The sequence below is a fragment of the Meleagris gallopavo genome, chromosome 12 (assembly GCF_000146605.3).
Source record: "Meleagris gallopavo isolate NT-WF06-2002-E0010 breed Aviagen turkey brand Nicholas breeding stock chromosome 12, Turkey_5.1, whole genome shotgun sequence".
In the NCBI taxonomy this organism is placed as follows: domain Eukaryota; kingdom Metazoa; phylum Chordata; class Aves; order Galliformes; family Phasianidae; genus Meleagris; species Meleagris gallopavo.
The window spans coordinates 8,475,358-8,499,182 of NC_015022.2; the positions used below are offsets into that span (position 1 = coordinate 8,475,358).

Sequence of the window (23,825 nt, forward strand, 5' to 3'; positions counted from 1 at the left end):
GTAAAAAAAAAAATTGAAAAAAAATCAAGGAAGAGATAAACACTTCAATTTTTCTTTATTCTGCTATATGGTAAATGTCCTCCATAGTTAAAATGCCTGCAAACTAGCATTATTGTATCTAATTATGTCTAGTTTTAGTACAGTAATTAAAGCCTGTTTTTGACAGCTTATTCAGTCATGAAATTTCAGATCATATTATCTTCCATTATACAGACGGCTGATGTAATACTTTTTATATTAGTCCCAATGCAAGAGTAGTTTAAAAAACTACTTTTTACTTTTATTTTTTGAGAAATTGCAGGTCCTACTTCACAAGCTCTCTCATAAAATCTTGTTTGCCTCATTATTTTTTAAGTCACAATAACTCTATGCTGCAATCTTAAAGAAGATACGTAGCGTGGTCTTCTTTTTGGCCAGGTCTTGGTTACTTTATGCCTTTTATTTTAACATTGAATTAACACTACAATGAATTGTGTACTGAATGATACAGCAAAGAAGACAGTAAGTCTACAGGGCTGCATGCAACAAAAGTACTTACCACACCAGCTCCAGTGCTAGTTTGACCAGTGCCTAGCCATGGCATAGATGAAGATGGTTGTATCTGACTCACTCCAAAAGATGGTGCAGTTGACTGAGTTAGTGTTGTGGTAGAACCACGAAAGTCAATATCATCAGAACTGTAAGAAAACAGCAGTGTTCTGCTTTAAACAAATGTTTCTTTGCCACCCAATGCTGTTCACTTATCTCGTTGCCTAGTGGCAATGGACAGAGGAAATGAATACAGTGAAGACTATAAATGTATAAGTTGCAAAAGTAGTTCACTTACTTTACTTGTATTATACACAAAAGCTTCCCCTATGCCCCACAGACATCAGTGTTTAACCTCAACACGTGATTCTAAAATGTTGAGAGTATGAGCTCCCTTGAGGAGAATATGCTGTTAAAAATACGGACAGAAAGATATTACAGCATCTAGTGTTCCTGGCCTGTGCATCTGTAAGTGTACCTATTCTGTGCAAAGGAATGTAGTGCAGGTAAGTGCTTGTCTTGGCATGATAACGGAGGAGATCAGACCACTGCACTAGACAGCCAGTATCAGGTACCAGAAGTAGTCTCAACACAGCAGTTTTGCAACTACAAGTGTTTCTGATGTAGAGTTTTTTTTATTAGCTTATACACCTGAGACTGTATTTCACTGAGCAGTGTAGACACGCTCCAAATACTCAAATCCCTCAAAAATTTAGTTTTACCACTTGTAAAACATACTAATGTTCCTTTCCTTTCTTCCACCACTTCTCCTTTTGAAAGTAATCTAAAACCTACCAAAGATTATGCAATTAACATTTTGTGCACTGGAATTCTACATACAGCCTCACAGTAAACCTGTATGCCCACTATATCCACAGAGAAATAATCCTACCTTTTTGACTCTCTGTCATATTCTTCCCCAATCCATATAAATGACTGAGCAGCCAGTAGAGCTGAAATATCAAGTTCCTGAACATCATGTGTAGATGCCAAAACAATTTCATTGCTGTTTGCCTGTGCAGCACAAATAGAAAATTTAAACTAATTTTAATTAAGATTATTCTACTACATTTACTAGTAAAATTTGAGGCCTACCTTATTAACTGCAAATGCCATTATCATATCTGATTCTTTGTGAATTACTTTTGCTTTTCCTCCAGGATAGCCAAGATCTGCTTCAACCTACAAAACATTTATGAGAAATTTTAATTAGCATGAAAATCCATTTTGTAGTTGTACATTCAGAGTGCAAAAGTCTATACAAAATTCATGCAGGAAAAGTTCAGTGGCCTCAGCATCGTTTAGGAAGCTAAACTTTAGACTTCTCAGACTCTTTTGTGTTCTAGAAGCCAAACGTTGTGTTTGAGTGTAAGAAACACAAAGTTGTGTGTACAACACTATTTACAAGGTGCTCACTCATCCCAATTAAAGGACATCCAAAGTTAATTCACCGATTAAAAGCCTGCCACACAGACTACACAGAACACATAGCTTCTGTTAGTCACATTAGAGAAAGAAAAGCCAGTTCCACAGAACTTTTAAGAATGTGCTAAAGGTTTGGGAGAAGGGATACTACCTTGTTTTTGTGATCTTCTGCTACGCAGTTTTGTTTGACCTGCTCCACACGATCTTCTACAGACTACATAACATCACACAGTCACAAACACAAAACACATGCACAAACAAATATAAAAAAAGAATGAAACATTCCAAACTAGATTTTAAAGGCCACTCTGTCAGTAAATGATGACAAATGTATTTTTAACTTTTTATAAAAAGCACAGGAACTAAGACAGGAATCTAAACAAACTCACTCGAAATGTAATGCCTCCCAGATGAACACAAAATGTATGATATAGTAAATAAATGGAGGAGTAATACACACACAAACTCCATACTTACAGGAAATCTTAAAGATATTAAATAATACATTTATTTCCTATGGTATTTATTTTGGTTAAAAACTACAATTACAACTCATTACAGTTGTAACTGGTACAATTCATAAAATCCCATATTATATATTACTATATAATATTACTTTTATATGTATATATTACTCATGCATATATACATATACACAAAGTAATAGCTCACTTAAATTTCTTTTTCAATATGACAACAAGAAATACATGAAAACAAGTTTATTTACTTACTGCATTTATTGCAAATGTTCTATTTATTTATTAGAACAGTTTTCAAACACATAAAGTTAAGGTGAAATATGTCTCGTTTAAAAATATTTGGTCCAGTTGATATTTCAATAAACAGCATGATTGTCATGTTGACTTGAAAAAAACCACCGACAACACAGCACTGCCAAGTGAAAGGAAATAAACTGAAATGCCACCAGAAAGGCATTTCAAAGAAAAATTAAAATATATACTGAAGAGACTGAGGTACGGTTATAACTGAGATTTCTTAAACAACAACAACAACAAAAAGTTGTATTTTTTGCTTACCTCACTTTGCTTTCTTTTCTTTGTGAATATGTATCTTATGAAAGTCTCCTGAAGAAGTTCTTGCTTCACGAGAAAATGCCAGAGCCTTTTTGCTGGAAGAGCTGAATAATCCTTTGATCTGGGTGATGCAGAAGGAGAAATAAAAAGAAAACAGCTTCTGTTTAATTACAGGTAGATAACTCCTGTCCCTCCTCAAAGCTACTTTATGTTAAACTTCAATTTGGAAGAAAACCATCTAAATTTAAAGTTCTAAGATCTTTAAGGCAAATTTCAAAGGATACATTTTTTTTTCTTGTATTTGTAAGAATATTTTAATAAAATCTTCTAGTGCCAATGATGCAAATTCAAATTAACATATAGCTTATGTAATTAAAGTTGTATTTTAGTATTTCTAGAAAAGTAAACTACTTTTGAGATGAACAAAATTCTTCAAGGACTGCATTTAAAGATACTTGCAAACATGACATATGCCTAACACAGGAGGATTGACTTTATAAGGACTGTACTACAACTCTCTCCCTACTGATGTCTTCATGTATGATACAAGTTTTCCTCTGTTTGTGAGGACAGGGTGGGAGATAGCTAGTACTGAAAGAAGAGAAAAAGTGGCTGAATAGGGACTTTCTAGCAGGAGTCATTGCCCTTGATCTGTAGTCCTCCAAACTTTGCTCTTTCCACCTTACTTTTCTTTCTACAGCTGTGAAAGGTGCGGCAGAATAAGTAAAGGCAGCTGCAAGAAACAGCTACAAAAGAAGTAATAAATGGTTTCTGTAAACAACTGGCTATAACTAAGATTTAGCCAAACTTCATTTGGCTGTTTACATTTAGATAGAAATACTCTTCAGTATTTCTGTGGTTAAGGAATAGGAAAAAAACCAAAACTTACTTGAATGGTGTGTTTTCAGGTTCAATCATTGCTTTATTGCGGAGAATAGCTGGTCCTGCACCTACTCCAGGGTCACTAGGATAGGTATTGATGTAGTTTGGTGGTGGGCCTTCAAACTGATCCATTCTATCTTGAAGAATCTGTTCCCAATGCTCCAAATTTTTTATTACAGCGATGCCTAATGGTGATGTTACAGGCAGATCTAAACAGAAATATTAATAAAAGCTTAGAGAAAAAAGGTCATATAAGTTACAGTGCGTACAAAAAAGTAGAGCAATACAACCATTCAACAAAAAGTTTAGCAGGAAACATTTCTTAACAACTCCCAAAAAGAATGCTTAAGTTATGTAAATTTTAAAATAAAAATTAAACAATGTATTTAAAAGCAGAGTCTGACAGAAAGCCACTTACACAGAGAACTAAAACGTGAAGTAGAATTTAACTTACCATTAAATTCCAGACCAGCAATGGGAAAGAAGTTCTTAACATTGTGCAGAACTAATTTTACCATTGTCAGATGCAGAAGAGCCCAGCTATATAAAAATAAAAACAACAGTAATATGGTTATTGGCAAAACAGTTTTTTCTCCTTCTACCAACTATGCAGATCAGAAAAACAACTCACAGAGGTCACTGAATTTTTTAAGTTTAACAGACACATATGGCAAGATATATACTCATCAACTATCAGAATTAAATAGGTTTCCCCCTATAACAGCAAGTATCCTTTGAACTCTGCCTCTAAAAATATGCATCAGATGCAAGAGTGAGACTCTGCAAGACTACAAATTAAGTACAGGCTCCCTGAAACACATTGACAAGCTCTCCAATGAAATCACAGTGATCACAGAAAAGCCATTACTTGAGCTTGGTATTCACATCAGAAGTTTCCCAGCTGACTCTCATAGATACTAAAAATATAAATATTGTAGAGTACAAGGATTAAGAGAGAGATGAAAGATAGAACACACAAAAAAGCCATCATTTTTTTCCTCTACTTTTATAATGTTAATTTGCTTTATTCCCTTTTTTCTTGCAACATTTTGTCTGTAAGCAGTCCATTTAATCTGCCTCTCATTCAGAAACTAAGGATCATACTTCACTAAGTGCTCTGAAACATCATTCTAGAGCTGGCACTGTGGTAGGTCATGGTTTTTGTATCTTGAAGGTGATAGTAGAGTACTTCTTGTTTGTTCCCCCACCCACCCACAAAAGCCACACAGCTTTGACTTCCTAATCCCATTTTTTTTCCAGGCAAGTAAATAGGGAAATGTTTGTTACTGCAAAGAAAATTTGTTGTGCCTGTAATCTCATTGCTACAGATGCCCTACAAATATGCAACCTAAACTGTGGACTATTCAGAGCATCTGTATTTTCTTTAATCCTGAAGAAAAGGTAAGCATGATACTGTAATTCTAAAAGAATGGCAATTTCTTCTAACCTGTAAGAATTTGCATCTTTGTGTTCCTGGATCTGTATGTCAGAGAGAAAAGCATCATCCTCTTCCTCATCACTGTGAATGCTTTCATCAGAATCATATATAACACCACTGTCTGACAGAGGAAGAAATGGCTGCAATGCAAAATAAAAGTCTGATATAAAATAGTTTTCTGATCTCTTAAAGCACATACCTTTAACTTTAGTTGTAATTTATACTCTTTGTCAATGGTAACAACTTAAAATAAATAAGGTTCTCTAAAAGAAACAAGTATCAAGGAGAAAAGCATTAATCTCTATTATTTGCAAGAACCATATTTTTTAAGTTAGGAAATAGCCCTAAGACAAGTCGTAGAGCTCTTTACCTTTTATTGAGATGATAATATTCTGCAGCTTAATTTAAAGAGCACTCTGAGTTTTCACGCTATTTTTGCCCTTTGCAGCTTAAATGAGAAGAAATAAGTTTCTTACAAACTCCAACGTATTTTCCATTCTAAATTACCTTTGCCATAAAATAATCCCACATGCTGAGTTCTGGAGGGATAAACTTTTCTTTGTAAGAGGGTCTCTCTGCAGGTACAGGTGGTGGCACAGTGGTGTCTTTCACAGGCCTTCCAGGCACTAGCATTCTCATGTTAAAACGGCGACGATGTTTGTCCATTTCTTCTGAAGGAAGAGGTGGTGCTAAATTCAGATAATTTGAGAAGCTGATATTAACACAGCATCCTCCAAAGTGGCTGTATTTTATGACCGAAGTAGCTAAAAGCAGTATTATTGGTACTAACTTCTACCAACTCAGGGATGAAAGCCAGCCTGTATAAGTGAAGTGTAATCATACAGAAAGTTCAGTTAAATTCAGTAGCTGTGGCAGTTACTCATTGTGTGTATAATGAGAAATTCATTTTATTATCTGGATTAAGTTTTTCAGGAGACATAGCTTTGAATTAAAAGGCATTTTAAATATTTTTTTCTCAAATTAAGAAAAAAATTGCTAATTTGTTAAGAAATAAGTATAGAAAATTTCATTGATCTGTAAATAGCACAAGTAGCAGCAATTGTTCAAAATACAAGCCAAGGAACTCTTAAGATAGTAAAGAAAATTTGAATAGAGCAAGTCTTTTTGACAAATCTATTAAGATTCAGAAAATCTTAATAGTTATCAAAATATTACTGTGAAATTTGCTCCAAGGTGTTATTGGGCATGCAGCACTGAAGATTACACTTACTTTGTTACGAAGGAGCTAAATACTTAAAATCAGTTCATTTTTTTTAGAAGCCACTACTAACACTCATCTACACAGCAAATTTTTACAAACCTTCATTACCATCCTCTGAAACATCAGAAACTGTAGCAGCTTGTAGGTTAAAGGAAAACAGAATACATCTCCGATGAAAACAAGGCTTACGTATGTAAGTTGTTCATAATAACACCCTGTTAAAATAATTGATCACTCCTAAAATGATTATTCTCAAATGTCCTTAAGTTACTCCATAAAAGAGAAATATGTAATGCATTCTTGTGATGGTCTGTTTCAGGACGTTAACTGACCAGTGGTGACAGTATGATAATGTCAGCAGTGACAGCAAAGGTTGTGACTAGATTAGAAGCAGTATTTACATTATACCACCTTAGTACTGTTTTGCTTTGTACTTTAAATATGAAACATCAATTTTCTGCATAAGAATTTTCAAAGCTGTAGTTTTTAAAGCCAATGTGTCAGAATTTTCAGAAATGTTACAGTGAAATTATTGGGCAAATGGTTTCATTTGCGTCTATCTACTGAGCCTGGATTCAGCCTTCACTTCTCAGCATATTAAGACATTCTCATCTCTCTGAAAGATCCCTGCTTTTAGATGGAGCTTAGCTGTGTATAAACTATTTTTCTGTCAGATGTAGCTGTTACTTCTTGTTCATGGTGAAATTGTATCTTGCAGTAGAAACAGTTTCAGAAGTACTGTTTCCAAATTACTGTAATTGTTATACAGTACCACCCATCAGATACAGGAAAACATAGGCATTAACACTGATTTGTTCTGTCTGCTTTTTCACTAAAAAAATAATGGTTGAAAACAATGGAAAGTGTTATAAACAAGCATCTAATAGAAGTAACATAAGGAAATATGCTATCCTGAGCATGATTTCTGACTCAGAATGTCTGAATTAAAATTATGTTATTATAAAATTATTTTAATTCCCTAGCTTAATACCAAATGCGAGTTTGAGTTACCAGAGCACTGGCAGGACCATTCTAAGTACCATGGGGATGTGTATTAGGAAAAGTAATGGTATATACTAGCAATTCTGAAATGTTTGTGCTGGGAAATGCACATAGCATTCCACATGCAAGTTGCTTATCATGCTTCTGGGGTATAAGTTCTGCATCGCAGCACTAATTTCATCACTACTTGACAAAATTACTCAATGTGATAGCTATTTGTTAATGATATTATGCTTGATATCTTGCTGTTTAAATCATTTTATTTTACCTCTGACTGAGAAATTTTTCGTTATTGTTTTACAAAGATAGAAAGAAAAAGGCTTGCATTTGGGAAGATACACAAACATATGCACTCCAAGTAAACTATATTGAGTGTAACAGTAATTAAATGCAGAGGTCATTCTAACTGTATTCTAAGTAGATACTAAAGAAACAAACAAAAAATCCTCTATCTCAACAACATTCTTGTTTCTGTTTTATTTTTTGAGTGGAGGGGGATGGGGGATAGGACAATAGTCTTGTCACAAAGAAGATGAAATCTGTATTCTTTAATCTAACAATTACTCAGACAGTAGTCTTCAAGTCCTGCATTAAAATAAATGCAGCTATCAAAAAGAACAGTTAAGCTGTAAATGTCAGATTAAAGGACTACATTTTGAGTAAAAATACCTGTACTGTTTCAATGGAAAATTCAAATCATGCTAGGTATTATCATAAAGGACAATCATGAGAAAAACTAACATTTCTTTCTGCTTTTTACTTTCTTGCCAGTAGATACTTGTATTTTCTAATCTTAAAGAAAAGAAATCTCCCCTACTGGGTTACTAAAAGGTATAAAATGCAAATCATTAGTATGACCTTTAAAAAACAAAGTACCTGGAATATTTTCTGATTGCCTTCGAGGCTTTACAAGAAGTTTCACTCCTCCACCAAAAACAGCAGCCCACATCCGGCTGTTCAAAGGATGAGCTGCCAGTCGAAATAACTCATTACATGAGTTGGTTGCCAGGGCATGGATCAGCAGACTCAGGTAAACAGCTACAACAGCTTCGCACAGAAGGACGTTTAACTTTGGTTGATCTTCATCCTGAGCTGAACTTAAGAGATTTATAAGTGAACTCACACCTGCAGAGAGAAGGGGAAAAGCTCTTTGTTAAATGAGTAGGATTACAAACAGGTAAAAATTCAGTGTTGCATCTCTGTCTCTTATGGTGCACAGACACTAATAGCCATTTGAAACTTTTGTTCTGATATATCAAGAATTATGATTTTTTTTTAAAGACTGAACTAAAAGATTTCTGAATTGTGCCTCAGATTAGTTTGCCTCTGAAACTCCTGCACTATTGGCCAGAGTTGACCTCACAATACTACATCTGTGCTAGTACTGCGAGGTCAACTGTGAAAAGCAGTTGTTTTGAGGGCTACAGCAAGAAAAGCACGTATGTAAAACAGTGCTGTAGCTACAGCTAATAGAAATAGCTTTGCTCGAGGGTGAGGCAGATCAGAAGGAAACATTTTAGGATGACAAATAATCAGCTTACAGAATTTATCTTGAAGATTCCGATCTCTTCCTCAAGTGAGACATTTGTCATATAAAAAGTTTAGCTTCTTCACAGATCAAAACAAAAATCTAATGGCTGTTATATGTGAAAGCTAAATTTAAAACACTTATCCATCATTGTTCACCCATCATTTGTCTATATTCGGATGAAATATTACCATCAAGATGTACTGTAAGTTATGAAGTTACAGAGCAGTGAAAAAAAATTGAAACGTGGAGCTTTTCCAGTCACATTAAAAGAAATTTATTTTTGGCTCACCAGGCCACTGAGCAGGAGATGAGTTTGGAGTTGCATGCTCTTCAATACTCTCTGTCCTCAGTCTGCGTCGATCACTCAAAAGCAGTCCTTGATAAACCATCCCTGTAAACTGATTTGCTTCTGTTTGGCTGCTAAATACAAATCAATTTTTTTCCGATGAGAAAGGATTTTAGAACATTTTAATAGTACAGAATATAGTACACAGAAATGCTTCTCTTTTTAATCAGAAAATGCAATATTTAAAATTCTACAGGACTACAATTTCATATCATAGTATATACTTTTTAAATTAAAACTTGTTATATTTTTACAGCATTCTTTTCCAGTTTTGGTTTGAAATAAGAACTGTCCAAAATCTGACTTCATTTAACCTCAAATATTTTCCATGCAGTCCCACCTAGCAATGGATACACTGTGGAAAACAGCACTCAGATGTTCTTTCAGAAGCATCCTAAGATTGATACCAGATTTTCCTCTTTTCATTGGAAAAAAAACATTGTTATTATTTTATCTGTGTGAAACTGGCAGGGACTATCAGAACTAATATGTGAATTGCATAGTTATCTATGGCATACATAGCAGTTGAATCTCTTTGCTTAGACACAGGCAGAAAGAATTTCCGTTTTGGATGCACAAAATATTCTTCAAATGTAGGACTATAAGAAAGCTTCTATTTGTACCTGTAGCTGTGGCTGTCACACAGTGCTTGATAAATGGATGCAGAAAGAGAAGCTGCTAAAGAATGAAGAGTGTACACCTAAAATGAAAAGAGCTGGTAAGTTATATGTAATTTATACACAAAAGGTATGTAAACCACACTTCTTTCTAAACAGTTTTTGAAATGTGTTATGCCAGAATGTCCTAGTTTTAAACCACATGCAGGAAATAGTAATTAAAAAATTATTCTAATACAGACCTCTCACAGGGTAAGTATATTGAAAAAGTGATTAAGTCCTGTTCTAATAGTGATTTCTATAGTTTGATTGGTTCCTGGAAACAATATAATATAACATCATAACTCATTTGCTTTATATGCATGATACAGAAATTTGTGTAATCATTGTGACTGTTCAATTATTTATAATAGCTTTTTCACCTCATTTATGTGCTCCAAATTTTTTCAGGAGTCCCCCAGTAACAAGAACAATACTATTATGAGCTTACAGTGCAGCAGAAACACTCCATTTCTTAAACAGAAGAAGAACTGCAAGGATTTCTTGGGAAGACTGATGGAGGCCAAGTTGTGTTAAAATGGTACTGCCAACATTCATGTTTTTTAACATTTTGCTCATGTCCATCTCTTCCTACTGTCTCTCTATTTAATAAGATGCCTTACCTCAGGTTAAAGATATAAGTTATCTAAATAGTTGATTTTCAGTTAGGAAGCATCAGTTGTTTTTGAATTTCCCTTGAAAGGAAAATGCATGTGGAATAAGAGATTTTAGAATAAGACTGATGCTTAATGTGGTATAGTGCAGGATGGAAAAGGAGTCAACTAATGTAAAAAAGTAAATGAGCGTGGGTTACAGTTTACAAATTGGTAACTAACTACAAATGGGACAGTCCACTTCGTTTCATAGCTTTGACCTACTTTCATTTACTTAATAGAATTTTAAGTGAAATTTAATGAATATGAATACTGATAAAAATGTACAAATTAATGGTTTAGATTTTTACTAATTAACTGTGTATAGTCTCAGGAAATATGTTTCCCCCATCCCCCCTATTTTATGAACAGAATTTATTTACTCTAGGATGTGGAACCAGATAAAGTAATTAATCACAATTACAAGGAAATCAGTACAATCCACGCTGGAGTAAGATTTATAACTACTGTATAAACAGAAGGTTACAACATACCTCATAGCTTCCACCTCTACTTTCATTAATCTTCCCACCAGATTTGACCAAGATGATGATAGTTAACATATATGATCGTGATGTTTTAAGAGTAACAATTCAGTGATTTAGTGAACATCTAAATTTAGAACAGCTTCTTGAGAATGACTGAATCATTTGGATGAAAAGAAACTAAGGAGATTCCAAAAGATGTCAGAAACCAAGTGCTTGGTTGACTACAAGTTCTCTATATTTTAGAGAGAAGGTCAATAATTTGAGAAGGAATAAGTGTTGAAAATTTAAACACAATTTTAGTGCATTCTCACTGTTTCATAAATAATCAGTTAGCATTTCCTATAACCTGATTTCATTACCTTGACATCTTCAATATTAGGATGCGGTGGTGATTTCATCTGCACAATTGTGTAAAGAATATCATGGATGTGGTTGTTTAAATACAGCACAGGATTAGCTATCACAGTTTTTGTGGATGCTATGCTTGCAGATAGCAATGGTAGTGTTGTGGGCAATGGAAGTGGAGACTGAAGCTGTTTTACAGTAGTTTCCTGTTTAAAAGAAAAGATTGCACTTAAGATGATTAATTTGAGAAAAAAAACAACAACAATAAAAGCAGCAATTTTACTTTTTTTTTTCTTCAAAGGTTATTCTCTTCTACTGCTGTCTACTCAGTACACACAAGATTTTACAAGGATGGATGTTAAAAGTAAGTTCTGAGACTGGAGCCACTTCAGTGATTTATTCCACATCAGAGGATATGCTCTGGTTAGTCACTAACATTTACTGTAGAAAATGCCATAATATAGAAAAGGGAGCAGTACACTAAGAGTCTATTCCTTACAGCTCCCTTGCATGACATGCAGTGATGTAGGGAATGAGATTTTATCATACTTAATCTGAATTTAACTTATTATATAGATATCCAAAATATGGTGATCAAAACTATAATTTCAACATACGTCTAAGTCTGTAGTACATAGAGCAATATTTATATAATTACAGGTAGCCTAATACTCTGGCAGATTCTGAAGAACCAAATAGCCAGGATGTGGATACACAGCAAACTGGAATAGTAAGTTCTTGCCTGAAGAACATTAGACTTGTATAGCTTAATGTACAAATTTAAGCATTTGATAAAATTGACAGACTAGAACTGTTCAGACTTGTAAATACAAATCAGCTGAATTTGTTTTACCTGCTGTGACTCTTGCAGCAAAAATTTCAGCTCCATTCTTACAGATGCTAAACCACCTCCTTGTGCCCCATGGAGACTACAATAACTTAGAAATACTCGTAGAAGAGCTTGGTTCTTCTGCAGCCACCACTTTCGTCTTTCAGCGTGTTCTCGTTTTGCCTGTAACCTACGCCTTTCTATCTGGTGCCGTTCATAGGAACCAATGTCTGGCTTATCCATAACATTCTCGTGATCAAGTAGATCCCCATTTACTTTGGTGTATGTTTTACAGTAGTCTTTGCCACCTGCTTCATGGTTGCATATTTCATGCATGGCAGCAATCTCTTTTTCAAGCCAGTTGTACAGTTGAAACCTGAGCTTTCCTCCATCTACTTCATAACCTGTAGCCAAAGTCCTCAGTTCAGTCATTAGGATCTTCAAACAGGCTCTGAACTTCAGTTGTTCAGCAATAACATCAACCTCAGTGTCTCCAACATCAGAAATCTCTCCATGTAGTGTCTGTGGGACATTAGTGTCTGGGGTTTCATCTTGTTCTATACTCTTGGAAGTAGATTTTGAATTTTTCATAATTATACCAACATCTTTGTCCTCTTCATCTGATTCATTTTTGTCTTCACCCCAGTCAAGGGTAAGAGGCTCATCATCAAATTTTACTGCTGGTTGACTCCAATCAAATTGTGCTGAAGATTCAGCACTATCCTCCAAGGCAAAGGAAGCTGAAATTGGCTTTGACCAGTCTATATCACCACTTCCAGCACCATCCCTTAAGGCTTTGGAATCTGAAACACCAGCCTGCATTGGAGGACTAGATGCATCTTTCTCTGTAGCTACAGCAGATTTTTTTCTTACTTTTGGGATTTTGGAAAGAACTTCAAGAGCTAGCACGGGACAACCCACTTTAAAGTGAGCATTTGCAGTAGTGAAGAATAATTTTCTTTCTATAAGATTAATTTTATCGACAAAACTTTTCTCAGTTTTTAGTCCTAAGGTGGCCAAAGTCCCTTCTGGTGAGCTGAAGTATCTTCGGATCAGCAAAGGATGGGTCCGAAGATAATTGTAAAAACTGAATACCACAGGATTGCATGACTTGACAATAACTAGGGAATTAAACAGATGAGACATTTATTGACAATGGATTTCACGTGCCACTCTGATTTGCAGTATTTCCTGCATTACAAAGATCATTCAAAATACAAAAACAAAGTCTAGTTGCCAAAACAAAGCAAAAGAATTACTTATTCCCCACAAAAACATTAAAGATGTAAGCTTGATGAGTGGAAACATGAAATTCTCACATTTGCTTCATTACTGTTTCACCAGCTAAGCCTAAAATAAGCTGAGTAGACCAGCCAGGTAGATTTAACTAGGGCAGGGAACATACTACAGAAACCAATGCATCCAATTCTCCATCATTTAACATTAATCTGGCAAGAGACTGCATAGGAAGCCCTGCTTTTGAGAACTGTTAATTCCTAGAGGCAAGAATGAGAATCTGAAGTTGATTAGAATAAAAATTAGCCACCATTAAGTAGAAGAGAGGTATTGTAGGAAAAGTAAGAAAAAGTTAGGCCCTCCAGAGTTTATCTGACATTAGAACTAAGCTCAGTACTGGACACTGGAGAGAAGCCTCTGGAAGAAACTGGAAAAAAATATTTTTGAAGAAGAAATTGAGTGGGCTAGTACATAAGCCTATTAATAGTTTCAGCATCATACCATCTCAAGAGAAGGGACTGCAAACATAAACAGAAATCTTTACCCCTTCTCTACTATGTCATAGAGAGTTTGATCCAGTAGACAATTTTTTTTTCCTTACCTGGGTTTTCATCATCATCTTTAGGTGTTTGCTCCAATAAGGTGTCCAGTGCTCTAGTGTAATCTTTCATTATCCAGTAAGCAATACTTCTCAGAAAGGGATCAGAATGCAATTTAGTACAGCTGAACCCAGTACCATCCTTATGGCAACCCAAAATCTTTTCATAAAGAATGGAGGTGTATGTGACAGAGGTTTCAAACTCTGATTCATATAAGCGAGCAATAACCATAGCCAATTGGATGTCTTCCATTTTTTCCAGGCACACCTGTGATAATAAGTGGGGGAAAAGGTCTCTTTGTGAAAGTTTTTTTTTAAATGACAGTGAAAATCAACATATGTTTACACAATAGATATTTTTTCCTCATGATATCTGATCTTTAAAGTATATGTTAATCTTCGAATCAGATGTATGTTGAGATATCTATCAGTGTCATATTTTCTTCCATGTTTGGAAAGAGGTGTCCTTCTATTTTAGCAATTATGGTATGTCTCAGTACATCCATGTAAAAAAACAATATATCAGTTAGAAATATAAGGATGTTTTAGCTAGTGGAATAAACCTAGCTTCCAACTTTAACATTTGTACATAACTGGTAAGATTTTCTTCCACTGACTCATCTGCAGAATTATGTTTTCGAGCCTTTACATTCTCAGGTAAAGACTAACACTGCATAAAACAGGCAAGATAAGTAAAAGTTATCTAATTCCCTTCTCTCTTAAGATATACTGCTTAAATTATGACCTTGCTGAGAACTTTCACCTTCCTTTCGGCAGCTCCACAGCACAGCTCCACTAAAAAGGGATCCTTCAGAAGATCTTTGTTTGTTTTGATTCTTTGTGTTTTACTTGATGTTCTAACAGTAGGGAATGCAGAGTAGCTAGAGGCTGAACAGAGTGCTCCAACAAGCGAAACAAAGCTTCACCAGCAGGGTCATGATTGCTTTCTCAAGAGTCCTTCCATCGAGGACTCATGTATCTGAACATTCATTCTAGTCTTCAGATCAGATTCCAACCTTTTTTTCACAGTAGTGTGGAGGTAAATGCCACGTCTACAGGGTTTCATGTGTAGACATACCCTTTCTGCTTTCACACTTTAGAAAAAGATCAGCTGATCAGCTTTTAAGGATGCAGTTCCATAGTTTAGACTAGAAACTAAAATTTATTTAAAATTTATTTCTCAAAAATTTAATTTCTCAAAAATTAATACCTCTATAGCATCTTTCAGTGAACCTGCTAGCAAGAAGAATGCAGCTGATTGTTCAAAGCGTTGTTTTCCCAACAGAGCAAAAGCATTTTTTAAAGCAGCTTTTCGCCATCTGTCTTCACTGAAGTTGTGGCTGAAGAAAGCAGTCATCTTTTCATCATGCTGAGACCTGCATAAAGAAATGCAAGGTACACAAGTTTTTATTACATAGCCTTAGGATACAATCACTTGAATAGCACCAATTAAACTCTAATCCTGAATGAATTCTGTTTTGCATTCCTGGTTCAAATATAATTTAATCAAACTTACAGTCAGAACTCACCTAAATAGCCCCCACACCACTGCCTTTTTCTTCATAGCAAGGTAAAAAAGTGCAGCATCTAAGGCATCGTTGTTCCTCTGGAATGAAGCTTTTGCAACCTGTAGTAAGCAAAACCTACTATTACTACTGAAAATATAAAGCCTTGCTTTTAGCTTAAGAACATATGTTCTCTGCTGGGAGGATGCTCTGGGTGACTGCGTTATTTATATAAAGCAACAGTAATTTCTTACTGAATGACTTGCAGAAATTAATTTATTGACAGGGGACAACAGTTCATTACACTGTTAATGTTCCTATGGTTCAGAGAAAAACAGCATACTGCACATATTAATGCCCTTCCCCAGCAGGATATTACAACTGCGCAAATAAAAATATTTTTTCTCAAAAGTGTTACAGTAGCTCATAGTATTAGGTGAAGTTCTTCTCATGATCAATTATTTACAAATTTGCAAGCTAATACAAATATTTCTTTAGTGACCATTTTGGGTGTTTTTCTGCGTAGGACTCAAGAGATGGAATCGCGTCAGATTTGGATGACCAATGTAATTAAGTTTCAACAAATATCCTGCAGCTTTTTAAAAATTTAGTTTTACAACACATGACTTAGAAATTCAGTAAACTATCAAATATTTCTGTTCCACAAACGTCTGAGAGGCTACATTATTTGTTGTAATTCAGAGCAAGGAGTAATAATAAACCAAATCCATCAAACTTGGTAAGAAAGCTGAAATTTTTATTAAAGTAAGAATTTAAATCTCATTGGTACCTACAGAAAACATTATAAAATAATATCTGAAACAAATACTGCATGTTATCTATTATTAGAGCTCCCATAAAAATTGCATGAAAATGAGATCTGACGCTACTTTGTGTTTGTATCATATAGGTTTGCATTTCTTTAAAACAGTACTTCTGACTCTTCAAGAGTCAAATCTGAGCTCACTTGTAGTTCTCTAGTATGCCATAATCTAAAAACAACTGAATTTACAAGATTAAGTTTTATAGATTTTTTTACTAATAGTCTTTAAGAAATTAAGAATTAAGAAATAAGAATTTAAGAATTAAGAAATAGTTATTTCTTAAATAAGACCCACATCTGAACTCAAAATATAATTCCTTGTTTAATCTATTGATATGTGCTGCCACATATCTAAAGAGAAATGATTCTTCACAAAATAGAGTAATGCAATGCTAAACATATAAAATATAGGGGAAAAGATTAAATGCTTCAAAAATGGCTTTTTCCTAGCTCAAACATATTGCATGAACACTACTGATTTATAAGCCAGAACTGCCAACATCATCTGACAGTACTGCTATTTGGAAGCTGGCTATATTAAAAAAAAAGTAGTTAGCCTTCCAGCTGGGCTAGACTACAAGAGAATCTGCACAAGTTACCTTTTTTGTTAAGGCATAACTAACAGCATATAATTATAATTTAGAATACCTTCTCAATGCATCTTCGGAGTGTGTTGATATTCCTGACCCACCAACCTATACCCATAGCTCTTAATTCAGACCACTGTGGGTCTCCCTTCTGGATAGCAGGGATCATGTTGATCAGCTCCTCCTCAGCCTCAGAATGAAAAGCCCATGCAAAATGACAAGTAGATAGGCCTAAACAGTAACATAATAAAATCCAGAAGATTAGTACTCATTAATAAACAAATGGAATACATCAGAGATGCAAAATGGAACCTCTGCAAAGAGTGTTGGTAGAGAGGGATGTTTGTTGACAGGAAGTAGAGCTGTTCAAGGTGAAGTCAAAACATCTCCCAGTGTATGTCCTCTCTTCAATGCTTCTATTCTTTTCCAGCACCCCAATCATATGTATACTACAGTTTTATATGGTGTAAAACGGCAGGAAAAACATTATCTCAGAGGCAGACTCATTCTGGGCCGGAAAACTTTCTGTACACTGTTGAGGTGGTAACTGCTTTTCTTTCCTGTTGTGTATTTCACAACACTTACTCAGAAGGAAAAAAAACACCTGTGATGAAAATGATAAAATTATCTTATAGGGGAAATAGAAAGCATGCTTCCGTAAAGCAGTACTTTCATTCCTCCAACATAAACAAAGCAACATATAATCAGTCAGTACGTCATCTGTTTGGAGAAATTGTTCGTGCTCAAATGGAATAGCACAGAGTCTGTCTTCTATTTTAGAGCTCTATATTTTCTCTACATGCAGTGCATGCAGGGGAGCATGCACTTTGCAAATTAAGGGCCTTCAAAGAATAGCTGTTATCCTGTCAGCTCAGCTGGATCAAATGAAAGTAATACCACATTCTAAAAATTACCTTGGTGAAGAAGCTGAACTCGATATAGTGGTGGGAGTGATGTCAGAAGGCAGGTGTGCAAGCGCATAGCCAACAGATATCGTAAGCCACATTCATCTAAGGTATCTCTTCCTGTAAAATGTAAAGCACTGACTTTTGAATATGGCAGTGACTACACAGGACATGTATATGATTTAAAGGCATGCATATGACTTATAGTATGCAGTATCTAACGAATGTATCTTTCTAAATTTGCTGTATGAGACAAAGCATTGTGCATGAAAAATAGAGATTTGTATTTAAGTATTCCTTTCTTTGCGATATCAAATCTGAATAACTGATACTAGATTTCAGCTTTGTAATCCCCAAATACTCAAAGACTAACTTTGCCTTAGCTGGGAAGACCATGAATGTCAATTCAATAATATGCCAGTTACTAACCTGAGTAATTCTTATCTCTGTTCTCATCTAGTTCAGTGCTTGTTGTGGCCACAGTGTCTGCCAAAGCTACAAGGAACATCTGCTCTAGTCGAGTGAGGCCTGGCAGACTTGAGTGCATCAGGTGGCTTGAAAGGACGCTGGCGTGTTCTCGGCCAAAGTAAGTTGGACCATACTGTGAGAGATTAATAACTTTAGATTTACTCTCCCTCTTTTCAGGCTCAAAATCAATGAAGTCATCAGTTGTAACAGGCTGAATCTGAAACAGATCTGAGTACTGGTCCTCTGTTTTTTTTTTAGCATCTTCTTCAGAGCCCTGGGGTATTTTAGAAGTTTCTTCAGAAACATACGTTGCATCTTGATCTGCAGCAAGAAGTGCATAAAGTGGCAGTGGAGGAATAGAGTCTATCTCTGTGTAGTCTCGAGTACCATCTTTTCCAGCTGTGATGGTATCCTTTGCAGTACTGCCACTTACACTAATGGTGCGAGAAAGATGGCGTTTAGGACCACTGCCTTCTCCAGCTTCTGTGTCTTTTACTATTGCAACTTCTCCTGCAATACATTTAACTAAATGTGATAGAATGGCTTTGGCTCGGCGAACTTTACCCAGATCCATAAGTTCCAACAGCTGAGTTGGATGATACTGAGGGAGAGTAGGTGAAAGAACATGAGCAGCTTCAAAAAGGCCGCCGTCTTGAATTACAGTTGGAGTGCCAAAAACGTCATCCACAATACCTGCCCCATCAATTATACTAGTCTTCTTTGCTATCAAGCTTGTTTTGAGCGGATCCTGAGTTGCCAAATCTTCAGAAGTAAAAACATCACTTTCACCATCACCAAACTTGACAGTGTGTTTCCACTGTGCGTAAACATGCATTTCACAGTCCATGCCCACCACCAGTATACCATCTCTCACCCAGGAGAGAGAAACAGGCAGTGAAGGAGTGCCATCTACAGATGATACCAAATCAATTGATCTAAGCAAAACCCACTTTGACTTTATACCTTGTTTTATGCTACCACCTAGCGGTAAAGTAATAACAGCTACACCCTCTTTGCTGCTTGCTTGATCTGTTACAATTCCTGAAAGTCTCCCATACATGAAAATATTGGCACCAACTCCAACTGTCAATATATGTGAACCATCTTCTTTTGATACCCAATCCAAATGGACCAAATGCTTGATATTGGGCACCAGGTATTTGTCTTTATTCAGACATGCGTCTGATTTACTGTAAACAAACAAATTACTATCTACACTGACCCTTGAATCAAGCACACTTCCAACTTTAACTAAGTCATCTAGATGAATTGTCTGTTCCAAAACCCATTCTGATCCTCCTGTAGACTCGCACTCAAGTATACAAACATGCATGGAAAATTCTTTTGAAACATAACCATTATGCTGTACAGGCTGTTTGTAAGCTACTGCAAGACGTCCTGTGTAAGAACAACTAACAGCAACTGGTCTTCCTACTATGGTGACAGTACTGCTGTTGTCTTCTCCTTCATCATTCATTAAAGGCCATTTTCTCCAATGATATGTTTCCCTTTCTTCATTTTTGCTGTTTAGATCTGTCTCTACAGTACACCTCCAGAACCGCACTCTGTTGTCTGAACATGATGTTACTATCAAATAAGGTGCAAGGCAGACTGGGTATATTGATGAAGAGCTCAAGTGACCTGAAATTAGAACAGATAATTGCTAATAGTAACAAAAAGTCAAATGACTATAAAAGACAGCCACAACACTGTCACAACAAAGCACTTTTCGATCTGGTGTTATTTTTGTAATTTGGAGTTAGATAAAAACAAATGTTTTAAGATCAGTGACAGTGTCAGTGGCTTGGGCATTACTAATCATCTGTCAGTTGCAGCACTACTCAAAGAAGATAAAATTTAGCTCAACTAATTTAAAAAATGATTGCTAGAATAATGAGAGGAATACAAATCTTTAATAAGATGAGTTGAAGGACATTAAGATTAGGCTTGTGTAGCATTCAGAAATGAAACCTAAGGGGAGCACAATAGTACTTAAAAATATCTTGAAAAGAAGAAAAGAGAGACAGAAATAAAGGGGGTAAGTACACAAAGTTTAAAAAGAAAAACACAAAAAAACCCCCACTACATACTCATCAGATTAATGCTGACAGGGGATGAAGTGGGTATAAATTGTTCATTAATAAACTAAGTCTAGGAGTTAAATCTCCAAGCATTAGAGCAATAAGTTTTACAAGCAGCTTTGCTTTGGGGGACTTGATACATTTAAAAAAGAGATGATGAGACGTAAGACATTTTGGATTTGAGAGACATGGATACAGAGGTGAGAGAGTCTTTTTAGTTCTAAGTTTCCTTTATCGTTCAATCAAGAGAGTGATAGGGTTAGGGTTACTATCCTATAAACCAGGTGGTAAATCAGTAGATCAATTAGATAGAAAAAAAATGTACCTGCTGAAGGAGTTGCTCTTATTACTTCTACACCAACAGGAAGATCCAATGGTTGGCTATACACAAGTCTGGAGCTCAGAATGAGTTTACTAGCAGTCTGAAGATTAGCAATTGATGAAGATCGTGGAATAGGACTCACGCCAGGTGATAAATCTGGAGAAGAATCTACAGTCTTCTGCTCAGGTATGCTAAGCTTATTCTCCGATAAAGTAGTTTCAGTTGGTTTTGCTATATTGAAAAAAAAAAGTCATTGAAAACAGTTAAAAAAAACCTGTTTATATGTTAGGACAAAGGATGAATATATTACAATCACACATTTTTCTTAGTTGTGCTTCAGTTATGCAGAAAATAATTATATGTGTTGGCTGCTTTAGTTTTATTGCAAATAATTTTATGTTATGACTGCTCATTATAAGACATCCATAGCATTCTGAAATACTGACAATTTAAAATTAAGAATTCAATGATACATTACTTATCATTTCAACATAATTTTATATTGTCAGTAGTATAGAACACAACCAATGTTTGCATGGAACCTTACTCCTACTGCTTCTAAAACGACAAGATTCAAATTCGTGATACGTCATGATATTTAAAATTAACATCCACCTATAAGAAAATACTCACCTAAACAGGCTTGCACAGATTTGAGATGAAGATGCCACATCTGAAGAACAGAACAGCCAGTGCTATCTTTTTCAATTACTACCAAGTAGAACTTCTCTGAAAAAGGCGGTGGACGATATCCTGTAATTTAAAAACATTGATCAACTGTCATGAAGTTTACATTCAACAATTGATAAAAAAAACTGATACAATTTTTTTTTTCTCCTTGAAACAGATTACAAAACGGTCAGTATTAGTAATAACATTTAAATAAATATTTTGTTTGCTCAGATTTATAGAAGAATTAGTAAAATGGAGAAACTAACTTACAGCCAGCCTGAATACTTTTGATTAATTAAATGCATTTGCCTTCTCAGTCAGTTTGAACTACTCTGCTATACTGTAAAAGCTCTTTTCCCTACAAGCCTGCATTCTACCTTTTTTTGTTTTAAATCTAGTACTAAATTCCTAGTTACTTTCTATAGGATTAACTATGAAGATAGATACGTTCATCTTATCACTTGTAACTACATATTAATTCAGGAAATATACTTCTGTTCTACTTTCTATGCATTTTAAAAGATACAGCATTTTGAAAAATGGACCTTGTCATACAAGTTAAAACTCTAAGCAAATAGAATAATTTTACTTAATACTGTTACCATGTAGGCAGTGATTTATATAAGCACCGTCAGTCACACATTTCACTGAATTCAACAGATTCTCCTTAAATTGTATCTAGGATGTGCCTGCTAAATTTTAGTACTGTTCAAGAACAGTTTTGGTACCTACTTCGTAGTACTTATTTTTATGCTATACCTTGTGATGGCTGGAAAAATATCTCTGTTTCCTTCTCTTCCACATCTTCCTTTTGTGGTTTGTATCCCAAAATGAAGTCTTCTTGAAAGACATGAAGCAATTGAGTATTTGAGCCACACTGAAATATTGAGCAGTAGTAATGCTTTCAGAATGGTTTAACAACATTTTGTACTAAAATACTTATTTTGTATAATCTGACTATTGTTAAGGAGGGATCACTTTATAATGATGAAAACCACTTTCTACTAGAAAAACATTTTCGTCTGTACATTGAAACCAGCATGTTTTAGAACCCATTGTTTGTATATTCAAACAGTTTTACTGAGATATACCATGCTAGACTAATTCTGTAATAACATTTTTTCTACAACTATTTAAAGATGATTTTTATTTCTTTAGATGATGAAATGACCACAGTAAAATATCTTAGACTTGTACTACTCCTCTTCAGTGGGAAGATGACTGCAATGAATTAAGAAATCTAAAAAAGGGAAGGAACCTCAGATACTCCTCCTCTCATATCTCAATAGCTGTTGTTCCTTGACAGTAAGTTATTTCCTTGCAGTACCTCGATCTCTCTACAAGGGAGGCTGCTGGGACTGAAATAATTTCCTGCAGACAAAGAAAATGTGTCTCCCAAAGACAATGACAGCAAAATTTTCACATTCCTGAATATCTTCCTTTTCCAGAGAACTATGGAATGGCATCTTCCTCCATACAGGTATTTTTAAAATCCTACTAGATGAAATTAGCAAGAGCTAAGTGACTCAATATAAATGGTGTGTTTCTTAGAGTTTCATCATATACCATTACAACAAAGGAACAAAGGAGGCTAGGAACAAAGGAGGTAGTGAGAGGTTACACAACATTTGTATTATGGGAAAGTCTACAGCCACCACTGTGATCAGGATGCTCTCTAAGAAAACTGGATTAGTGTCTTTTCATAGAAGAGGACCTCTCTCTCCAGAGCTTGTTGCCGCCTTTTCAATTCTAAAGTTCTTCCTAGTTCCAGCCTCACCTTTCTCTTGAATAGATGTACTGATGTCTACATTCATTTTTAAAAAAATAGGAAAAGTGACAAATAAAAACCTAATTATCCTATTTCTGTAGGTGTTGATAAGATCCAAGAATGCTAGTTAAGCTTTATACTGCTCATGTGATAAGAGAGGTTAGAAGCTAAGGAGCTAAGAGAAATAGAAAACATTAAAGGTAATCAGGATGTCTTGATATTGTCTTTCAACAGAGGTCTTGAGAAAAACTGTTTCTTATATCATAATGACGGTTTACAGCCATTTCCTGTATTCCACATATCATTTCATTAAAAAATTGACAAAAATTTTAGAAAAAATATTTTGTATGCCTGAAGTGAAGGTCCCATGTGATTAATAGTTAAAAGACACAGAAGAAGAGAGAAAGAAATATTGAAGAACAGATAAATGCTTATTTACATTTGTCAAATATACCTATATGCCTAGGTAAAACATGATTAA

General features: G+C 35.1%; 1 protein-coding gene and 1 long non-coding RNA gene across 4 annotated transcripts in view; one reads left to right on the forward strand and one right to left on the reverse strand.

Moving 5' to 3' along the window:
* Positions 1 to 317: 317 nt before the first annotated feature.
* Positions 318 to 23,825, reverse strand: part of DMXL2 (Dmx like 2) — a 37,978-nt gene continuing 14,470 nt past the window's right edge. Inside the window, exons 14-36 of one of the 3 annotated variants that reach the window (XM_010717413.3) lie at positions 22,336 to 22,453; positions 21,538 to 21,657; positions 20,908 to 21,135; positions 18,463 to 20,142; positions 18,043 to 18,153; positions 17,190 to 17,359; positions 15,743 to 15,840; positions 15,424 to 15,589; positions 14,217 to 14,481; positions 12,404 to 13,500; positions 11,565 to 11,756; positions 10,032 to 10,108; positions 9,352 to 9,482; positions 8,408 to 8,656; positions 5,815 to 5,996; positions 5,317 to 5,447; positions 4,324 to 4,409; positions 3,877 to 4,078; positions 2,991 to 3,108; positions 2,105 to 2,167; positions 1,624 to 1,710; positions 1,421 to 1,542; positions 325 to 677 (exon numbers count right to left, since the gene is read on the reverse strand). In XM_010717413.3, coding sequence (XP_010715715.1) covers positions 461 to 677; positions 1,421 to 1,542; positions 1,624 to 1,710; positions 2,105 to 2,167; positions 2,991 to 3,108; positions 3,877 to 4,078; positions 4,324 to 4,409; positions 5,317 to 5,447; positions 5,815 to 5,996; positions 8,408 to 8,656; positions 9,352 to 9,482; positions 10,032 to 10,108; positions 11,565 to 11,756; positions 12,404 to 13,500; positions 14,217 to 14,481; positions 15,424 to 15,589; positions 15,743 to 15,840; positions 17,190 to 17,359; positions 18,043 to 18,153; positions 18,463 to 20,142; positions 20,908 to 21,135; positions 21,538 to 21,657; positions 22,336 to 22,453 — 5,910 coding nt within the window. In that variant the 3' untranslated portion in view covers positions 325 to 460. Of the gene's footprint in view, positions 678 to 1,420; positions 1,543 to 1,623; positions 1,711 to 2,104; positions 2,168 to 2,990; positions 3,109 to 3,876; positions 4,079 to 4,323; positions 4,410 to 5,316; positions 5,448 to 5,814; positions 5,997 to 8,407; positions 8,657 to 9,351; positions 9,483 to 10,031; positions 10,109 to 11,564; positions 11,757 to 12,403; positions 13,501 to 14,216; positions 14,482 to 15,423; positions 15,590 to 15,742; positions 15,841 to 17,189; positions 17,360 to 18,042; positions 18,154 to 18,462; positions 20,143 to 20,907; positions 21,136 to 21,537; positions 21,658 to 22,335; positions 22,454 to 23,825 lie in introns of all 3 variants that reach the window. The other 2 variants (XM_019619452.2, XM_010717412.3) reach the window with 2 other exon arrangements.
* Positions 9,605 to 12,393, forward strand: LOC109369614. Its single transcript, XR_004161043.1, has 3 exons — positions 9,605 to 10,126; positions 10,476 to 10,605; positions 11,852 to 12,393. It is a non-coding gene; the product is annotated as an uncharacterized LOC109369614 (long non-coding RNA).